General features: G+C 43.4%; 6 protein-coding genes across 6 annotated transcripts; 2 read left to right on the top strand and 4 right to left on the bottom strand.

The window, feature by feature from the left end:
* Positions 1 to 6,949: 6,949 nt before the first annotated feature.
* On the top strand, positions 6,950 to 7,399 carry K441DRAFT_732565 (uncharacterized protein; the record flags this gene model as incomplete). Its single annotated transcript, XM_067654246.1, has 1 exon — positions 6,950 to 7,399. A coding segment is annotated over one exon (189 nt), but the record flags the coding sequence as incomplete, so codon positions are not given.
* A 452-nt stretch (positions 7,400 to 7,851) lies between these two features.
* K441DRAFT_699201 (uncharacterized protein) lies at positions 7,852 to 8,971 on the top strand. The gene is made up of 3 exons (XM_067653137.1): positions 7,852 to 8,229; positions 8,495 to 8,642; positions 8,729 to 8,971. Exons 1-3 carry the CDS (start codon positions 8,056 to 8,058, stop codon positions 8,824 to 8,826), a joined length of 420 nt encoding a protein of 139 aa, XP_067499759.1. The 5' UTR covers positions 7,852 to 8,055; the 3' UTR covers positions 8,827 to 8,971.
* Positions 8,972 to 9,219: 248 nt separating this feature from the next.
* K441DRAFT_243713 (uncharacterized protein) lies at positions 9,220 to 9,918 on the bottom strand. Its single transcript, XM_067640731.1, has one exon. The coding sequence runs from the start codon at positions 9,819 to 9,821 to the stop codon at positions 9,465 to 9,467; it is 357 nt and encodes a 118-aa protein (XP_067499758.1). The 5' UTR covers positions 9,822 to 9,918; the 3' UTR covers positions 9,220 to 9,464.
* A 65-nt stretch (positions 9,919 to 9,983) lies between these two features.
* Positions 9,984 to 10,945, bottom strand: K441DRAFT_689517 (uncharacterized protein; the record flags this gene model as incomplete). The annotated part of the gene is made up of 2 exons (XM_067652304.1): positions 9,984 to 10,720; positions 10,783 to 10,945. 2 exons carry the CDS (start codon positions 10,943 to 10,945, stop codon positions 9,984 to 9,986), a joined length of 900 nt encoding a protein of 299 aa, XP_067499757.1.
* Positions 10,946 to 11,567: 622 nt separating this feature from the next.
* On the bottom strand, positions 11,568 to 13,356 carry K441DRAFT_666287 (uncharacterized protein). The gene is made up of 3 exons (XM_067649642.1): positions 13,136 to 13,356; positions 12,491 to 13,057; positions 11,568 to 12,374 (listed from the first exon to the last, which is right to left on the bottom strand). The coding sequence occupies exons 2-3, from the start codon at positions 12,868 to 12,870 to the stop codon at positions 11,939 to 11,941; spliced, it is 816 nt and encodes a 271-aa protein (XP_067499756.1). The 5' UTR covers positions 12,871 to 13,057; positions 13,136 to 13,356; the 3' UTR covers positions 11,568 to 11,938.
* A 997-nt stretch (positions 13,357 to 14,353) lies between these two features.
* Positions 14,354 to 15,923, bottom strand: K441DRAFT_666285 (isopentenyl-diphosphate delta isomerase-like protein 1). The gene is made up of 4 exons (XM_067649641.1): positions 15,623 to 15,923; positions 15,419 to 15,538; positions 15,134 to 15,352; positions 14,354 to 15,034 (listed from the first exon to the last, which is right to left on the bottom strand). Exons 1-4 carry the CDS (start codon positions 15,834 to 15,836, stop codon positions 14,799 to 14,801), a joined length of 789 nt encoding a protein of 262 aa, XP_067499755.1. The 5' UTR covers positions 15,837 to 15,923; the 3' UTR covers positions 14,354 to 14,798.
* Between the last annotated feature and the right edge of the window lie 18 nt (positions 15,924 to 15,941).

Genomic DNA, 15,941 nt, shown 5'->3' with positions numbered 1-15,941 from the left:
ATTCGCTGCGGCTTTATAGATAGATTAGGCCTATATTATTTTGTTAGTAAGGAACTGTTATAGTTCCTCTATCTTCTTTATAAATTTATTTACTTCTGCTACTTATAAGGCATAGTAAGTAAGGCAAGGAACATTACTAAAGGGTTTAAAACCCATTTATGGATACTAGCCGTAGTTAGCTAGGAATGGGGAGACCTTTATAGTTTCTAAGACAGAGTTATTTATAGTAAACTTGGCAAATACAAGCCAGTTAATCCAGTTGTCTTATAAGTACGACATATATATCCGAATATACTATTCTATTATAGTATTTACATATTCCATTTAACTATCCGTTTTTAGGTAGTATACCGTAGACAATAGTGCTTTAATATAGAGTTAGGTAGTTAGTTCTTTCTAAAATATAAAGATAAACTAGCTGCCTTTATTAGAGATAATCGTTTTAGGGAGTCTGTGGAGTTTCTATATATAGTTTAGAAATAGTTAGATAACGGCAGGTATTAATATATTAGGGCAGGCGATCAAGTATCTTATTTTAGATAGTTGGTCTACAACTACTATAATATTTATACAGCCTTTACTTATAGGGAGATTAATAACAAAGTTAATTAAGATGTCCTTCTATTTTTGGTCTAGAATAGGCAAAGGCTTTAGAAGGCCGTTATACGTCTTATGCGAAACTTTAGCTTGTCGGCAGATATAATAGCTAAAGACGTACCTTCGTGTCGTGTTATGCATATTTAGCCAGTAGTACTCCCGTTAGAGTAGCTTTAGGGTTTTTCCTTAGCCTAGGTAGCTAGCTACTAGTAGGTCGTATATATATCTAAGGAGCTTAAGTTTAAGTTTATTGTAATTAGGGATAACTAAACGGTTCTAGTAATATAAGCGGCTTCCGCGAGCTTTACATTTACTTAGAGAGATCTTCTTAGAGCGTCTAGCGCCATCGTAGATTAGCTTAAGTGTCTTTTAGATAAACTTATTATTTGGGTATTTATCGGTTATAATCTATTTAATTAATTAATTAGTTATTTTAAGGACGTATACTATAAGGTCCTTAGCGGGAGGGTTAAATAGTTTAGGACAAAGTAGGGTCTAGTTTTAGTAAGAGCGCGCTTCTTTTAGTGCTAGCGCGTCCTATAAACGTTAGGTTAGAGCATCTAGCTTCTAACCTTAAACGCCTAGACGGTATATAATTAAGAATTGGAAATAAGATAGATATTCTAACTAGTGGGCCTAATAATGGCTTAGCTGTTTTATAGTTGTGAAGTACTATAGGTTCTTATAGTTATTAAGGACCTTAATTAGAAATCTAGCACCTTCTAGTTTAGGTCGCCATTGCTTAAAGCATCTAATAATGGCTAGCAATTCTTTATTATAGATCTTGTAATTATATTTAGTAGGGCTTAGTCGCTTTAAGAAGTATGCTATAGGGTGCAATACCCCTTCTTTGTTATATTAAGACAGAATGCCTTTAATAATATAATTAGATAAGTTGGCTTCTATAATACTTATTCGTTCTAGGTTAAAGTGTTAGAGTATAGGTATAGTAGTAAATATAACCTTTAGGTAAGTAAAGGCCTTCTTATACTCCTTATTAAAGATAAAAGCTTTATCCTTTTAGGTTAGAGTAATGAGGGGTAAGACTAGGGCGGAGAAGTTATTAATAAACTATTGGTAGAAATTGGCAAATCCTATAAAGGCTCTTATATCTTTAACATTCTTAGGTTCTTACTAGTTTATAATTACTTCGACTTTCTTTAGGTCCATTTATATACTATTTATAGAAATAAGGAGTCTAAGGTATAGGACTTCCGTTTTATAAAACTCGTATTTATCTATATCTAATTATAAACTAGCTCCGTGCAGGGCTTATAAAATAAGGTTAACGTATTTCTAATATTTGGTTAGGTTATTACTATATATTAGGATGTTGTTAATATAAGCAGTACAGAAGATGTCTAGGTAAGGACGTAGGGTATTATTTATATAATGTTAAAACAAGCTTAGAGTATTTATAAGGCCGAATGGCGTTACTAAGTATTTAAATAATCTATACCAAGTGCGGAATGCAATAAGCCATTTATCTCCTTTTGCTATATAGAGGCGGTTAAATGCAGAGATAATATTAAGCTTTGTATAGTAGCGAGCCTTACTTAATCGGTTTAGTGTCTCCTATATTAACGAGATCAGATATTAGTTCTTAATAGTAATAGCGTTAAGAGCTTAGTAGTCTATACAGAAGCGTAAACCGCCGCTAGGTTTCTTAACGAAGATTACTAGTACGGCTATAGGCGACAAGCTTACTCTAATAAATCCTTTACTTAGGTTCTTATCTAAATACTTTTATAGCACTTGGAGTTCGTTTTAGGATATCCCGTATAGGGGTCTAAATTTAAGCTGCTTTCCTTCTTTAAGTACAATCTTATGGTTATATAATTGGTGTTTTGGTAGCTTATCAGCTTCCTTCTATAAGAATACTTCTAGGCGGTTATAGTACTCTACTAGTACCTTCGTAGCAGGGTTAGTGTACTTCTTTAGTGCTAAGGCTTTCTTAATATCGGCTATAGTAATAGCGAAGATCGTATATTCGGGTTTCTTAGTAAGTTGCGCTAGCGGGGTAGCTCTAATTATGTAAATATCTAGGGCATTAAGTAGGCTTTAGTCGTCCGTAGTTTCTTATATAGTTCCTTACTTAATTTTAGGTTTAGTGTTAGGTACGGAGTTAGTATTAGATTTGGGTTCGGGTTCTTTAAATATTCTTTTTATTATAGAGTACTAGTTTTTCTGGTAGTTTCGTATGCTAAGCTTAAGCTTCTGCCTAGTTCGGGGCGGTATAGTACTTAGAGTCTGTTCGTGGGGTTTAGTGAAATTTTTAGATCCTTAATAGATATTGGTGGAAATTTTATGTTGGTGGAATTTGGTAGAATTCCTAGGTTAATGGAATCTGGTGGATTCCTTAAGTGCTAAATAGACAATAGTAGAAATCTTAGGCTAATAGATTTTAGTAGATTTCCTAGATTTTAGTTTAGGGTTAGGATAGTACATTATAAGACACTTCTACTTATAATAGGAAGCGGTAAATAGAAGCTTAAGGTTGTCCTAATTAATGGTTACCTTATATAGCTTTATTTAGAGTTATCTAAGAATTACCGGGTAACCTAAGGTAGTAACAAAAAGCTTAATTAGTTCTTCGCGGTTTAGGTATTAGAGTCTTAGGTATACTATATAGGTAATTCAGCCTAAGACCGTGCGTTTACTATTAAATCTAAATACATTAATATGCTAGTTAAGGGGGGTTAGGGTAAAACTATTATCTTACGTAAAGATCTTATTGATAAATCCTATACTACTAGCTCCTATATTAATTAGGACTTAAGTATTAGCCTATTAATTATTCTGCTAAAGACGACAGTTAACGGTTATACTATAATCCTAAGAGTTAGAGTTTGTGACGTCTAAAGCATTTAACAAGATCCTAAGGTAGAGCCGTCCCGGAGAGCAACTTAGCTCTAAAACCTTCCTTTTGGAGGCGATTAGGGCGGAGTTCTTATAAAGCGTCGGTTAGAGCTTTATCCTTATAAATAGTGCTTACTAGACATAGGGCTAGTACTAGATAAGGATTAGAGACGGTAACCAGTAAATTAATAAGGTAAACGGCTGCTAGTGTTAGCCGTTTATAAGTCGTTTTAGGACGTAGGTAAGGGGATAAGATAGTATTTTAAGATATAGTCCTTACTTCCACACTTAAAACAAAGGCCTAGCTTAATACGTCTTTCTTATTTAGGGGACCCTAGTGGGGCGTACTCTAGGGTTCTAGTGTTAATATCTATGGCGTTAGGGTGCTTAGGCTAAGATAATAACTTAATAGACATTTATAGGGTTGCCGTATTATATCGGGGAGCGGACTTTAGTGTTAGGCGTAGTATATCATTATACCGTTTATTAATAACGTTTACGCAGGCGTTAAGGGCTCTAGGTAGGTCTACGCCTATTAGGGAGGTTTTTAGTTTAGGGCTTAGAGATTTAATAAGGCTATTAACTAGTGCGAAGTCGTTCTAGCCAATCTCTTTTACGTAATAGTTAAATTTAGAGAAGTATACTAGGAAACTTTTCGTTCCTTAAGCTATATAGTTTATCTTTCTTTAAGTAGTAGATTAGCGGTTCGGATTACCGTATATAGCTTTAAGAAGTATAACTAGGCTTTATACTAAGTTTAGTTAAAAAGGTTTAATAAGGTTAGCTACCTTTCCTCCTAGTTAACTTAGGGCGTAATAGAGTCGGTTAGCTTTAGTTAGGTAGCAGTTAGCGTTACTAGTTAGCTTATTTTTAAGCTAGCTTAGAAATAATTAGAGCTTTTATTATTTACTAGTAAATACTAGGAGGTTAGGTAGCCATTCGGATCGTTATAGTATAGTAGTTGGTTTAGGGTAGATAGCTACTATAGGTTTAGGGCTTACATTCCGCGTGTTTATTTCTAGGGATAGTATTTAGTCTTAAGGTTCTAGCGTAAGCATCTTAAGGGTACGGACTTCTTCTTAAAGGGCTTCTATTATTTTCTAATACTATACTTCTTACTCGGCTTATTATTAAGTTAAGGTAACTTATTATTATTTAAGGGCCTCTATAAAGGACTTCTATATACTTGCCATTTATTTTTAGAGAATAGATATAATATCGGCGGCCGTTATGGGGGTTTTAGATGCGTTTTCCATTTTAGGCGGTAGTATAAGTAGTTAACGCAATATAGTATTACGGAGTAAGTATAAGCGACGATAATATATAGCAAAGTAGATATTATTAAGCTATATATATAAACTGTATAATAAGGTTAAAACGTTACGTAAGGAGAGAAGGTAGGAGAACGGGGAGAAAAGGGTATATATTGTTAGCTTAGTTACTTAGTTAACACGTACACGGAGTAGAATAGGATTTAGGTAGTAGTCCTAGCAGAACTTAGCAGGATTTAGTAGAACTTGGCGGAATCTAGCAGAATATGGCAGATTGCCGTCAGATTGCCGCAAATTGCTATCCCGTGGTTAGTCTTTAGTTGCTAAGTCGGTGGAAATAGGTAGACGTGTATAAGGTATTACGGGGGTGTCCCGTGACACTAACCTACTTATGTCTTCTCTAAGTAGTTGTTCTACTGCTAATATAATGTTTATAGCAATTATTAACTAACTCTAATTTAATTATACTAGTAAGGGTCTAGTACTAGCGAGATTTAATATCTTAGTTACTAGCTAAGTCGCTTACTAAGATAAGATTTAACTAAGTTATAGTAGTAGCCGCTATTAATTATAAAATAAACAATGCTAAAAATATATATAAGTCGAACAGATTCTAAAATAGAGGTAATTTATAACTAAATCCTTATAAAATCCCTACTAGCTTTATAAAACCCCTGCTAGCATTATATAACCCCTATATTTTAGAATTACTATCTTAGTTACTGTTTAAAGGCCCTTAGTATAGAAATATAGGAGAGTCGGCTTATTAATAGAACGCGATAATACTAAAGAGTAATATATCTCTATTAGTTAATTAGTTAACTACTTTAAAAGGTAATTAATTATATTTTAAGGGCCACTTTATTTATATGTTTTAGCTAATATAAAGTTCTAAAATTAGGGATTAGAATTCCTCGACGCCTCTTTCTAAATTAACTCCTTTGTATATACCCCGGCCTAAATCTACCCTTAATGCCTTAAAGCAAGTAGTATTACTAATATCCGTAAGGTATCGGTTAATATATTTATAACCACTATAGAGATCTAGCCCAGCTAATACCTTAATAACTTAACGCTTAATACCACTCCCAAGTAGTAGATTCCTAATGTTTTATAAAGAAATTGGTAATAAACCGTATACGACTTCTATAGATAATAGAAGAAATTAAATATAACTGCTGCTGGACTATCTTAGAATTGCCTAACCCTTTATAACTGCTCTAGTCCTAGCGTTAATTGCTTAACGTAATTCACTACCAAGTGGCGGCCCTATTAAAAACGCGACGCCTTCTATAACTACAACTATAACGGCCACACCATAATAATAAGAAGCCCTATATAGAGAGGGCAGATTGATTCTAGCTCTCCAGGCCTATAAGTGGGGCCAAATTGCGACCCTTGAGGCTGCCGCAAAACTATACGACGTCCCCCTAATAACAGCTAGGCGACGCGCTGCCGGTGTATAACTAAAACGCGGTTGTCGCGCATTAAATAACCTCCTTACACCTATAAAAGAAGAGAGTCTTAAGCAGTGGATTCTATTAATAGATTAACGTGGTATATTACCTAGGATTGTAACCGTATAGTAGATAGCTAGTATCCTAGCTACGTAATACGCTGGGTTAGCTACCCCATTACTAATTGGCCTAAATTGAGTACTAAGGTTTATTAAGCGCCATAATTACCTATAATTTAAATATAATTATAAATATAACTATTAACGGGCTAAATATAAAGATTCTGTGCTTATTCGGGCCTAGTTTAAACGCGTTTTAGATACAATTATATAATATAGGATTCTTAATAAGGATATTTATAATTTTAACGAAACTGGCTTTTAGATGGGTGTTATTATAACTATAAAAGTTATTACTAAAACCGAGTATACTGGTCGGCCTAGAATAGTATAGCTAGGTAATTAAGAATAGGTTATAATTATTAAAACTATTAATGCCCTAGGGGTTGTAATTCCGCCACTTATTATCTTTAAAGCAGTAATATACTAAGCTGCTTAGTATAAGGACGATATTATACTACATAACTAGCTAATTAGTGTTAGTAATAATGGCTAGATAATAAATAAGATTAGCCTAACCTAGCTAATAGAGGTCTTTAACAAGTATATAAAGGATCGCACGGTTAGCACGCATCGGCTGCTAGTGCTAGATAGCTATAACAGCTATATATTACCTAAATTTAATTAGTTCTGCCTAGATTATTAGATAGTCGTCCTCTATATATTAGCGCATTTATTACATCTATTGCAGCCGCTAGACGTAGGTTGTTTCTTAGTCCTTAAGCAATTATATAAACGCCTTATTAAACAGCTTATAGGCCGTGGTGTTAACTATATTAATAAGCATAAATTCCTGCCACCGTATAGGCAGGCTAGGCAGGCAGTACTGTATTAGAATAATATACGGGTAGGATTTGTAGCTACTAGCCTAGTTCCATATAGCCCTAATCGCATACTAGTATAGCTACATACTAAATATTAAACGCCATTACCCCAACATTGTCCGCAATTAAATACATCCTAAATAGCTAAAATACCCCATAATATCGCTAAACTATAACGGTACACGGCCCTACTAAAGCGCTATCTTAAACGGCGCACGTATAGCCCACTAAGTCTAATAGAATAAGCACTTAGCTAGCTTATTAAGGGATACGAAATAGCGATACTAAGCGCTGTACTACTTATTAGTAAAAATAAGAAGCTATATATGGAAAAGCAACGCTAGAAAAGAAAGAGGGCAACTAGGCGCACGTATATAGCTAGGGGGGGTGTTCTATCGGGAGCAGAAGGACTATCTCGTGCACAAGCTGCCCAGGAGGGGGCAGCAGAGGCAGCAGTCGAGCGACCGCAACGAGCAGTGCGCAAGTGCGGCATGTGCAAATCAACAGAACATACAGCTCGTACGTGTCCTAGACGTCAGATAAGCAGGCAGTAGATAGCTACAGCAAATACAATTATTCGTGGTTGAGGAATTCGCATTTTTGGTGTCGTAAGTTCTGATGGGGCCGCCACATGGTGGTGGCCGCCACTTGGTGGTGGATTACGTTATAAGCAGCTGTCGTGAATACGCTGATGGTTGATCTGAGATTCGGATCTGGGTACGTAGCGCAAGGTGGTGATATCGGGAGCGAAGTCTCTCGAGCCTTGGGTGCGGTGCATCCCGAGTATAAAGGTAAGTTTATCTATACCCCTTTTAACACTGATTGTCCACTTGAATCCCTAGATAGCTGTACACAGTAGGTCGGCACCTTGAGTGAAAGAAAATATCAGATATCTAACAGAAACCCCGCGCCGGTCAACTTCTGCATCATGCCTGAGCCGGAGGGTGTCTCTCCAGACTCCGTCAATGATCTCGAAAAGAAAGGCCTCGTCCCAGCAAGCGAATTCGGCCGCATCGGCAGCGCATATGCTTTTAGAACACGCAACCCGTCCGAGCACTATCGGCTTGGTTTTGGCGTCGAACCTGCTAGCTCTACTGGCATGGTAAGCTCCTCTGCCGCAAGTGTCATTGCATTCGATGAAATGACTCCAGACCGACATGGGCATGGCAGGATTGGTGAGAAGCTTCTCGACTGGACCGATGACGATCTGCCACTCGATACAACTCTTGAAGCCTGGCGCTGGACTGGCTAACTGAGACGTTTCCGCGCTTAATCTACCCTTACCGCTAGGTGAGTTGGTAGCATTTATTCTCTGCGCTGGCTTGCTTGTCCCTCGTATGGAGGATGCCGATCTAAAATTTTCCCAGCTCCCCACCCCCGGCAATATCGGCGCGCACGAAAACCAAATCTGGCATATCAATAAGCCGTTTCGCTTTTCGTGGTTCCCGTATGAGATCGCGCTGATACCGAAGGCGTGGGCGGTGACGACGGAAGATCTACCGCCAGCATCAGAAGGTGAGCTTCTCTTTCTCTGTCACCTCCGCTGCACGTTGATCTTCAACTGGTATTTGCTGAAGGATATACTAAACAATATCCGTAAGGTGGCCATTTTGCTGCTGTCGAGCAACCCGAGGTGCTCTGGGACAACGTGGTGGCGTTTGTTGGCCGGTCTGGAAGGCTGCTTAAGGAAGCTAATTAGGAATTGATAGAAGAGAAAGTACATTGAGTAACCTGTGCTTTCGGTGATTCGTTTCAAGAATTGGAATTGACGGTTGGGTAGCTCATAATAGTAAAAACGGGATCACTTTAGAAATGATGCATAATCTAATGGAAAACAGTATGGCTACCACTATCCCATGCACCGGTTCTGGCGTATACCAGGTGTGGCCTCCATATTATGGCTTCGTAAGAAACTTCAGGCACTTCAAAAAGTAAAATTATCAGGTCCTTCTTTCTAAGTAACCTTGAGGTCATTCAGGCAATCGTCCAAAACTTTTATGGCGCGGCAAGGACCTGCTCTACAAAAAGCGTAGAGGACAGGGCTCTTGATGTTACTGTACCATGCAACAAGAAGCTGACAGTCACCCGCATCTGCTTACTCAATTCAAGGGTGAAAATGGCATTGGCCGTCTTGGTAAAGCTTGTAGAGTCCAAATGAACGAGTGAAATCTATCCTGTCAGCCATCAGTCTAGAAGATGCAAGTTTCCAAGTGTAAGACCAAGAACACGCATGCAGAATGAGAAGAACTATAATATGAGCACGCCCGCAGAAAAAGGAACTAGGTTTGAGTGACCTGGTGTGCTGAATCCTCTCCATGCCACGCGATAGAGGACTCGTCAACTTGTTCGATTTTTCGGTTCCGACAGATTCCTCCAAACACGTGGCCCAATATAAAGCCAACTCACCACCTGGCAACCTCTTCTGGAGAAGATCCGATAAGACACGCCGCACCTCCCGAGTGGCGGTGAAGCTATCGTGCGGCTCTCGACTAGCCCGCAGGAATCATGCAAGCAGCGAACAGCGATGCCCCACCCTCCTCCCCGGTCAAAAAATATATAAAAAATATAGGCTGATGGGAAAAATGTTCGAGAGAAAAAAATCGATGTAAATGTGGTACATACGACTACACTCTTTCGCGCCTGACTTTTTAGGAAAATACGACTCCGTACATAGCCCCAACAGATATCTTTCATGCAGCCGTCCGTCGGTAGTCCAGAAACGCCACGCTGAATGCCCGCCAAGCAAGCTTACCCGAACGCAAAACATCAATGGGTCATTATAAATAGGAAAAAATGATACCCAGACAGTATAGCAACTCCTGGTGTACAAACGTATATGGATGTGTGCCCAGCCCATTATAACCACCACCCCGTATACCCCAAGAAATCATCCACCGCCACGATGAAGTCCCGCCCGGTCAGCGTCCCCGCGACCCGCTTCTTCCACAGCGGCTCGACGAGACCCTGGAGACGCACGCGCGCAGCCTCACCCGCGGCGGCCTTACCATCGCACCGCATGACCGTGACCTCTCCGCCTGGGAACCGTTCGCTCAGGTCAATCCTAAAGGTGGCGTCGCCGTCCGCGCAGGTATACGCCTCCGTGTCGGCGGCGTGCCCGCCCGGCGGGACGGGCCGGAAGTCTCTGCTGCGCACGCTGAGCTGCAGCAGGCGCAGGTTACCCGCGTTGACGTCGCCGATGGACGAGATCCACGCCTTGAACGCGTCGTACATGAGCTTGAACTCCAGCTTGATGACCCACGTGTTGTAGCCGTAGAAGATGGCGAGGCTCTCGCTGCGGATCTGGCGGCACACCGAGGCCAGACAGTGCTGCTTGCGGCCCTTGAAGGTCGACAGGCAGTATATGAGTGGCCGTGAGGATATCAATGTGTCGGGCAGCTCGCGGTAGATCTGGTTCCTGATCTCGGGTGGCAGGTCGAGGAAGCCTGTGGGAGCGCGGACAGGTTCAGGAGGGGGCGGATGGGGCGCTTCTACGACTTCTATGGCCAGTTTGGCGATTTTGGTCGGCAGCCATTTGGGGTCCACGTCGTTGGGCGAGGGCAGCTGCGTTGCGTCCCGCTTGGGAGGCCGGCGGTCTGAGACTTGGATTGTCAGCATTGTTTGGCTGGATATGCACTTCGTCTGGGTATCTACACACCCAAGTCTGGAAATGTAGCGCTCTCACGCGGATTGCTCGGCGTTTGCACGGTAGGCTGGATTGCAGTGATTTTCGGGGACCGCATACCAACTATGGGCGGCGGGGCTCGGCCTCCATCCAGAATTGTATTGCCAGTGACCGAGTACCGCCGCTGTAGGGGCATTATGAGCATGGGGAAGTGTGATGGGACTGAGGAGGGACCGGTCGACGAGGAGGTGTGCTGGCGCCTCAGGCAAGCGTGGGCTTCGGTGGGGTGAATGGGCGGGGTTGAACAAGATGGTTCTGAGGGGTGAGTAGCAGGTGAAAAAAGATTAAGGTAAAGGGCGAGTTTATCCGGAAGAAGAGGATGTCTCAGAGAGTGAAAAAGGGTTTGATTAGGATTATTGAAGGGGAAAAAATGCATCGGGATGACAGCGTTTCACCCAGCCAAGATGATTCACCCGCATGAGCCTTGACCGCGTCAAATAGCGTTGAGGCTTCGCTGTGGCTTAGGGAAAGAACGCCCAAGGCAGATAGCTCCTTATCTTTCTTGGGAAGCCCTGCGAAGTCGCGGCCGACCATCTACAAGACCATCTACAAGATCATCTACAAGATCATCTCAACGCCATGCTAGCACATGCCAACACCAACGACCTCAGCCTCTCCAATACCCACAATGACGATCCACAATCTACATGCACCCTGCCTGTCTATCTGGGGAATCTCGAGACGACGACCAACAAGTCCCTGATTTTCGACCTACCTCACTAGCCTTGTCAGCAAAAGGTGCAAGGTTACCTCGTCGATAATTAGCCGTGCAGCTTCGACTACGCTGGAAAGATCCGCGCCTTAGTTTTCTCCTATCGCAAGAACACCATCTTCCTGGCCTCGTCAGTTGGAATGCGAGTGAGCCAAACAGCAACATATGTTTCTTAAAGTGTATGATTCAACGAAAAAGTAGCAATTTCATCCCGCCTCTGTCCTTCTGCTTTTCCTCCACGGTCTCTGTTGAAGAAATCTAACCCTGAATCCCAAGCATTTCAAATTCCGTTGCCAGCCATTTTTCCTGCTATGGGCAGTGTCTATGAACACCACGAGCCCGTCACCTGTTGTCATGGTGTTCAACTCACACCCCATCTCTCATATCCCCTATCAACACCTAATTGGGAGAAGGCTTCTAGGTCTGGCCCCCCCCGCCCCCCATCCCTACAGGCTCTCTCACCATAATGTCTAATTCCACGTCCTTCTCTGCTCGCTGCAGATGGACCTTCCGACGTTCCTCAAAGCCGAGCTTCCTATAGATCGCCGGATTGATGGCATTACTACTCTCCAAGTAGCATAGTTTGCCGTCATGATCGGCCTTCCTCGTCACATGCTCGATGAGTTTCCGAGCATAGCCCCTTCCGCGGGAAGAGGGACGAGTGCCAATGTACACAAGGTACCAGGAATCATCATCGTGCTCTCCAAGAACGGCATGCTTCGTGTCATGAAGCAATGGCAGAAATTCGGTGAAGAAGCGTTTCTTTCCTTCCGCAGACAACCTGTAGATCAGCCGCCACATTCCGCTACGGAACATGGTGAGGTAATCGTCCATGTTTTTGCCTGGGGGCATCCTGTGACCAACCATACGATCAGAATAAACCTGAAGATGGGAATAAGAGGAAATATAACTCCCTGGGAGAAAGCGAAGCCGAAATCGCCAAGAGTAATGTCGAGGTAAGAGACTTACCAAAGCGCAACAGCACCATAGTTTGGACCTACGGTAGTCACGAGGCCTTTCAGGCAATGAGCATAGGTTATATATTCGAGAATTTCTACGTGTAGACTCCATCGGTCCTCCTCCGACCAGTGCTCCCGATCGGGAACATCAATGAAGTAGCGAGCTACATCGTCTTCGGCAAATGCCTCCGCTAAGCAAAGCGCTGCCTCCTTGTACTCCTCAATGGAGATGACGCGAACGCTGTCATTAGCCGAATTGACAGCATGCTTCGGCTTTTGCTGCACAATCCTGAAACTTGTAGGAACCTCATTGACAAGGCTGGTTCCGGGGTTCATGGTTGACTTCGGCTCGACAATGGAAATTCCTGCTGAGGCAATCGTTTTATCCATGACTGTGGTTTGCTGTGACCGCTTTTAAGATTGATGTGTGATCGGCCGCTTTTTTTATGAACCGGGGTTGTCGAATGCTGAGCCAGCGTGATTGATGGCTACGAGAAAGGCACAATCGCCGTCGAGATATGTCACTTGAACGAGATGGTGTTCACTCGAAGAAACCTTCAGTTCAAATAGCAATGCTCTGTTGAAATTAGTATTGATGTTGAGAGGTAGAGTTGGCGGCAGCGTGCGATGAGCTAGCTTATAAGCCATGTTATACCTTTGTCGAAAGTGATTAATCACTTAGTTTCCGCTGGTCTTGTACTATCACCTGTATGAACTCTAGAGAGCTGAGATCTCGAGACAGATTCAACTCGAGAGGGAAAGCGTAACGAAGTGAGAGCTTGACGTATATCAACCGACATCAATAGCAGGAGCAAGTAAGCTGCCGTGAATGGCAAATAAGGGCTCGGAAAAGGCGATTGATGCGGCTCGTTCGGATGAGTGGACAAGCAAGAGGATGAACCTTTATTGAAGACGCAGCCTGGCAGGCGAGGCGAGCAGACGGTGACCGCTGTTTGGCTGCAGGTGAATGTATTCCTTGCTTTTTCCTTTGATCACGGATCGTCACAAGACCTCAGCCGATAGCAGACTGTACAATAATGACTTGGCAAGGCTCTCTCTATGGTGAAGCGCAGCGGAGAGGATTCAGTGGACCAAACCGGCTGCAGCGGGGTTCCCGTGCGTCGTGGGGGTGGAGAAGGCAGAGGTGGTGAGAGATGGCAATGATGCTCCGCACGGTGATACTGGTGCGTTTGCAGGACAAAGATGGGGGACAAGAACCATTGATATAGATTTCCACCCCGATCCTGGGAACACCCACGACACCTCTCGCCAAAGGTGGAGGCCATGTCGACCTTCCCGCCGCGCCCTGCCTGGTTCTGGATTAGCCCTCGTGAAACCGACTCTCTCAGTGCGACGCAGTGCTGCTACTCAACTGCTGTACATGCCCGAGACACGGCGGCAGTTCGGCGGCACGGCAGCAATCGACAGCCCGAGTGTGAGTGGGCGGGCTTTGAAGACCTTGCATGCATAGCCGGCGACGTCCTGGCGCCGACCAACAGCTATATGTCGCTGGGGCAAGCTGGTTTGTTGGTGATACCGGACGCCTTGCTGGTGAGCAAAGTGTGGGGTGCGAATCGCCGTGAAGATGTGTCGCAAGGACCTGCTGCAACGAGGAAGCCAGGAATTGGACCAGCCAGCCTGACTGACAAGGACCAGGTTTGAACACCTGTTCTCCGACGCCTAGAATTCAGACCTTCGAGAACAATCCACAATCCTCACATCCTCGATGCCCGCGGTGCCGCAACCGGAAAGCATTCCGCCGTTGCGCTGCTGGGCGAAAGCTCAGCCTTGGGCCGCATCAAAGCCGCATCTGAAGTGCTGGTGGTGACAAAGCTGGTTGTGTGCTGCGGCGGCATCGCTGATCACCACCCACGCTGTTGGTCAAGGAAAGATATCGATAGCAGCGGTTCATGCATGATTGACTGATAAAAAAAGGCCAAAGGCAATGCCATGACTAGCAGCGCGTGGGACTGGCAAAACGCCTTGCAGATGCGATGTGCATTTTGACCATCTAATTGACCATCCCATCACCCCTCATCGACTATCTGGGAATGAAACTATTCTTTTTGGTATCTAAGTCGAGAATGGGGTCTACCAATCTACCAATCCTGCATCGGCCACACACGTTACTCCGAAATGCAATCCGTTTTCCGGAAATGAAATCCATCGATATCAACATAGCCTTGCGGAGTTTGAAACCCTGCAAGCTGTTCGCCCGTAATAGATCTGACTGCCGCTGTAGTTCCGGGACCCGCCGCTGCCGCCATGCATGTATTTATCGCTGGAATATGAAATCATTGTTGTAGTCAACCCGATGCCTACAACATGCGCCTAATCTCCTTCTCACCGGTATACTTCTCGATCCCTGAGTCGAGATGGTCCCACCACTCAAATAGCATGCTCTGGCATATGAGTTTGAACCATGGTGTGAACTTAAGGGACTTGTCTTCGAACATCGCTTTCAAGTCCGATTGGGAAACATATCGCGTGTCCTGGGCTTCGTTGGGGTTGACATTGAGGTCTACATCGGCACGGATGAATAGAATGTAATCAACTAAGACAGTCAACATCAGCTCCGATTTTTATCGAGTCCTCATAAGGAATGTCTTTGTTGTCGGAGACCACCAATTAGTGAGGTGGGAGCTGGACTTACTCTCATGCTCTCCCCACTTTCCATCACTGGCAGATTTGTAGTGTATCCGAGTCAGAAAGTCGAACTTGTCAAGAGGCACCTGCGATGCCTGGATACCCAATTCATGGTCCAGCTTGCGCTGTGCTGCACGGCGAACTCCTTGTACCGATGCATCCAAACCTATGCCAGTCTCTCCAGGGATACCTAGAGGATGCGAACAGCAGGTATTGGTCCACATGTCTGCATAGAGAAGCAGAACATTAGTTGCTTGTTTGACGATTATGCTTTTTTACTGTGCAAACTAACCAGGGAATGTGATCTTCTCCGACGCACGCTGCTGAAGGAGCAGTCGGTTCTTGGAATCGAATAGGAAGACCGAGAAGGCGCGGTGGAGAAGCCCTTGATCGATGTTCTCCATCAGATGGCCTACACCACTTGTTAGCACAAGAGCCTTTTTGTTATGTAGATTTGTCCGTGGGCATGTGCTCGCACGTTAAATAATGTACTTACAGATCTTCTTGCTCGCACTGCCAATTGGCACGTCATTTTCATCCAGCACAATGCAAACCTCATCCATCAACCGGATCTGTTCTTCATCATAGCCTTCCAAGTCATTATCGCCGCTTGTAGTGTCCCGCGCGGCGCCAATCAAGGTTGTGTTGACTTGGGGAAAAAGACGCAAGATATTCTCGGCCGTAATTATGCTGGTTTGGGTCGTAGTCATAGTGGAACTCATGATTGCGATTGCGATTTCGATTGCGATTCTATCCGTACCCGTTAAACGATTTCGGTGAGGACTAGAGTGTTGAGATTTTATCGACGGATACGG

The sequence above is a fragment of the Cenococcum geophilum genome, assembly GCF_001692895.1.
Source record: "Cenococcum geophilum 1.58 unplaced genomic scaffold K441scaffold_48, whole genome shotgun sequence".
In the NCBI taxonomy this organism is placed as follows: Eukaryota; Fungi; Ascomycota; class Dothideomycetes; order Gloniales; family Gloniaceae; genus Cenococcum; species Cenococcum geophilum.
The sequence above is the reverse complement of the archived record's forward strand: the minus strand, read 5'-3'. Positions and strand labels throughout refer to the sequence as shown.

Bases quoted from the DNA above. Each gene is read 5' to 3' on its own strand.
- K441DRAFT_699201 (XM_067653137.1), top strand. From the start codon at position 8,056: ATGCCTGAGCCGGAGGGTGTCTCTCCAGACTCCGTCAATGATCTCGAA. The intron at 8,230-8,494 runs GTAAGCTCCTCT...AAATTTTCCCAG, and splicing joins CTGCTAGCTCTACTGGCATG to CTCCCCACCCCCGGCAATAT. The intron at 8,643-8,728 runs GTGAGCTTCTCT...AATATCCGTAAG, and splicing joins TCTACCGCCAGCATCAGAAG to GTGGCCATTTTGCTGCTGTC.
- K441DRAFT_243713 (XM_067640731.1), bottom strand. From the start codon at position 9,821: ATGAAAGATATCTGTTGGGGCTATGTACGGAGTCGTATTTTCCTAAAA.
- K441DRAFT_666287 (XM_067649642.1), bottom strand. From the start codon at position 12,870: ATGGATAAAACGATTGCCTCAGCAGGAATTTCCATTGTCGAGCCGAAG. The intron at 12,375-12,490 runs GTAAGTCTCTTA...GGTTGGTCACAG, and splicing joins TATGGTGCTGTTGCGCTTTG to GATGCCCCCAGGCAAAAACA.
- K441DRAFT_666285 (XM_067649641.1), bottom strand. From the start codon at position 15,836: ATGACTACGACCCAAACCAGCATAATTACGGCCGAGAATATCTTGCGT. The intron at 15,539-15,622 runs GTAAGTACATTA...CAAGTGGTGTAG, and splicing joins CAGTGCGAGCAAGAAGATCT to GCCATCTGATGGAGAACATC. The intron at 15,353-15,418 runs GTTAGTTTGCAC...TTCTCTATGCAG, and splicing joins GGAGAAGATCACATTCCCTG to ACATGTGGACCAATACCTGC.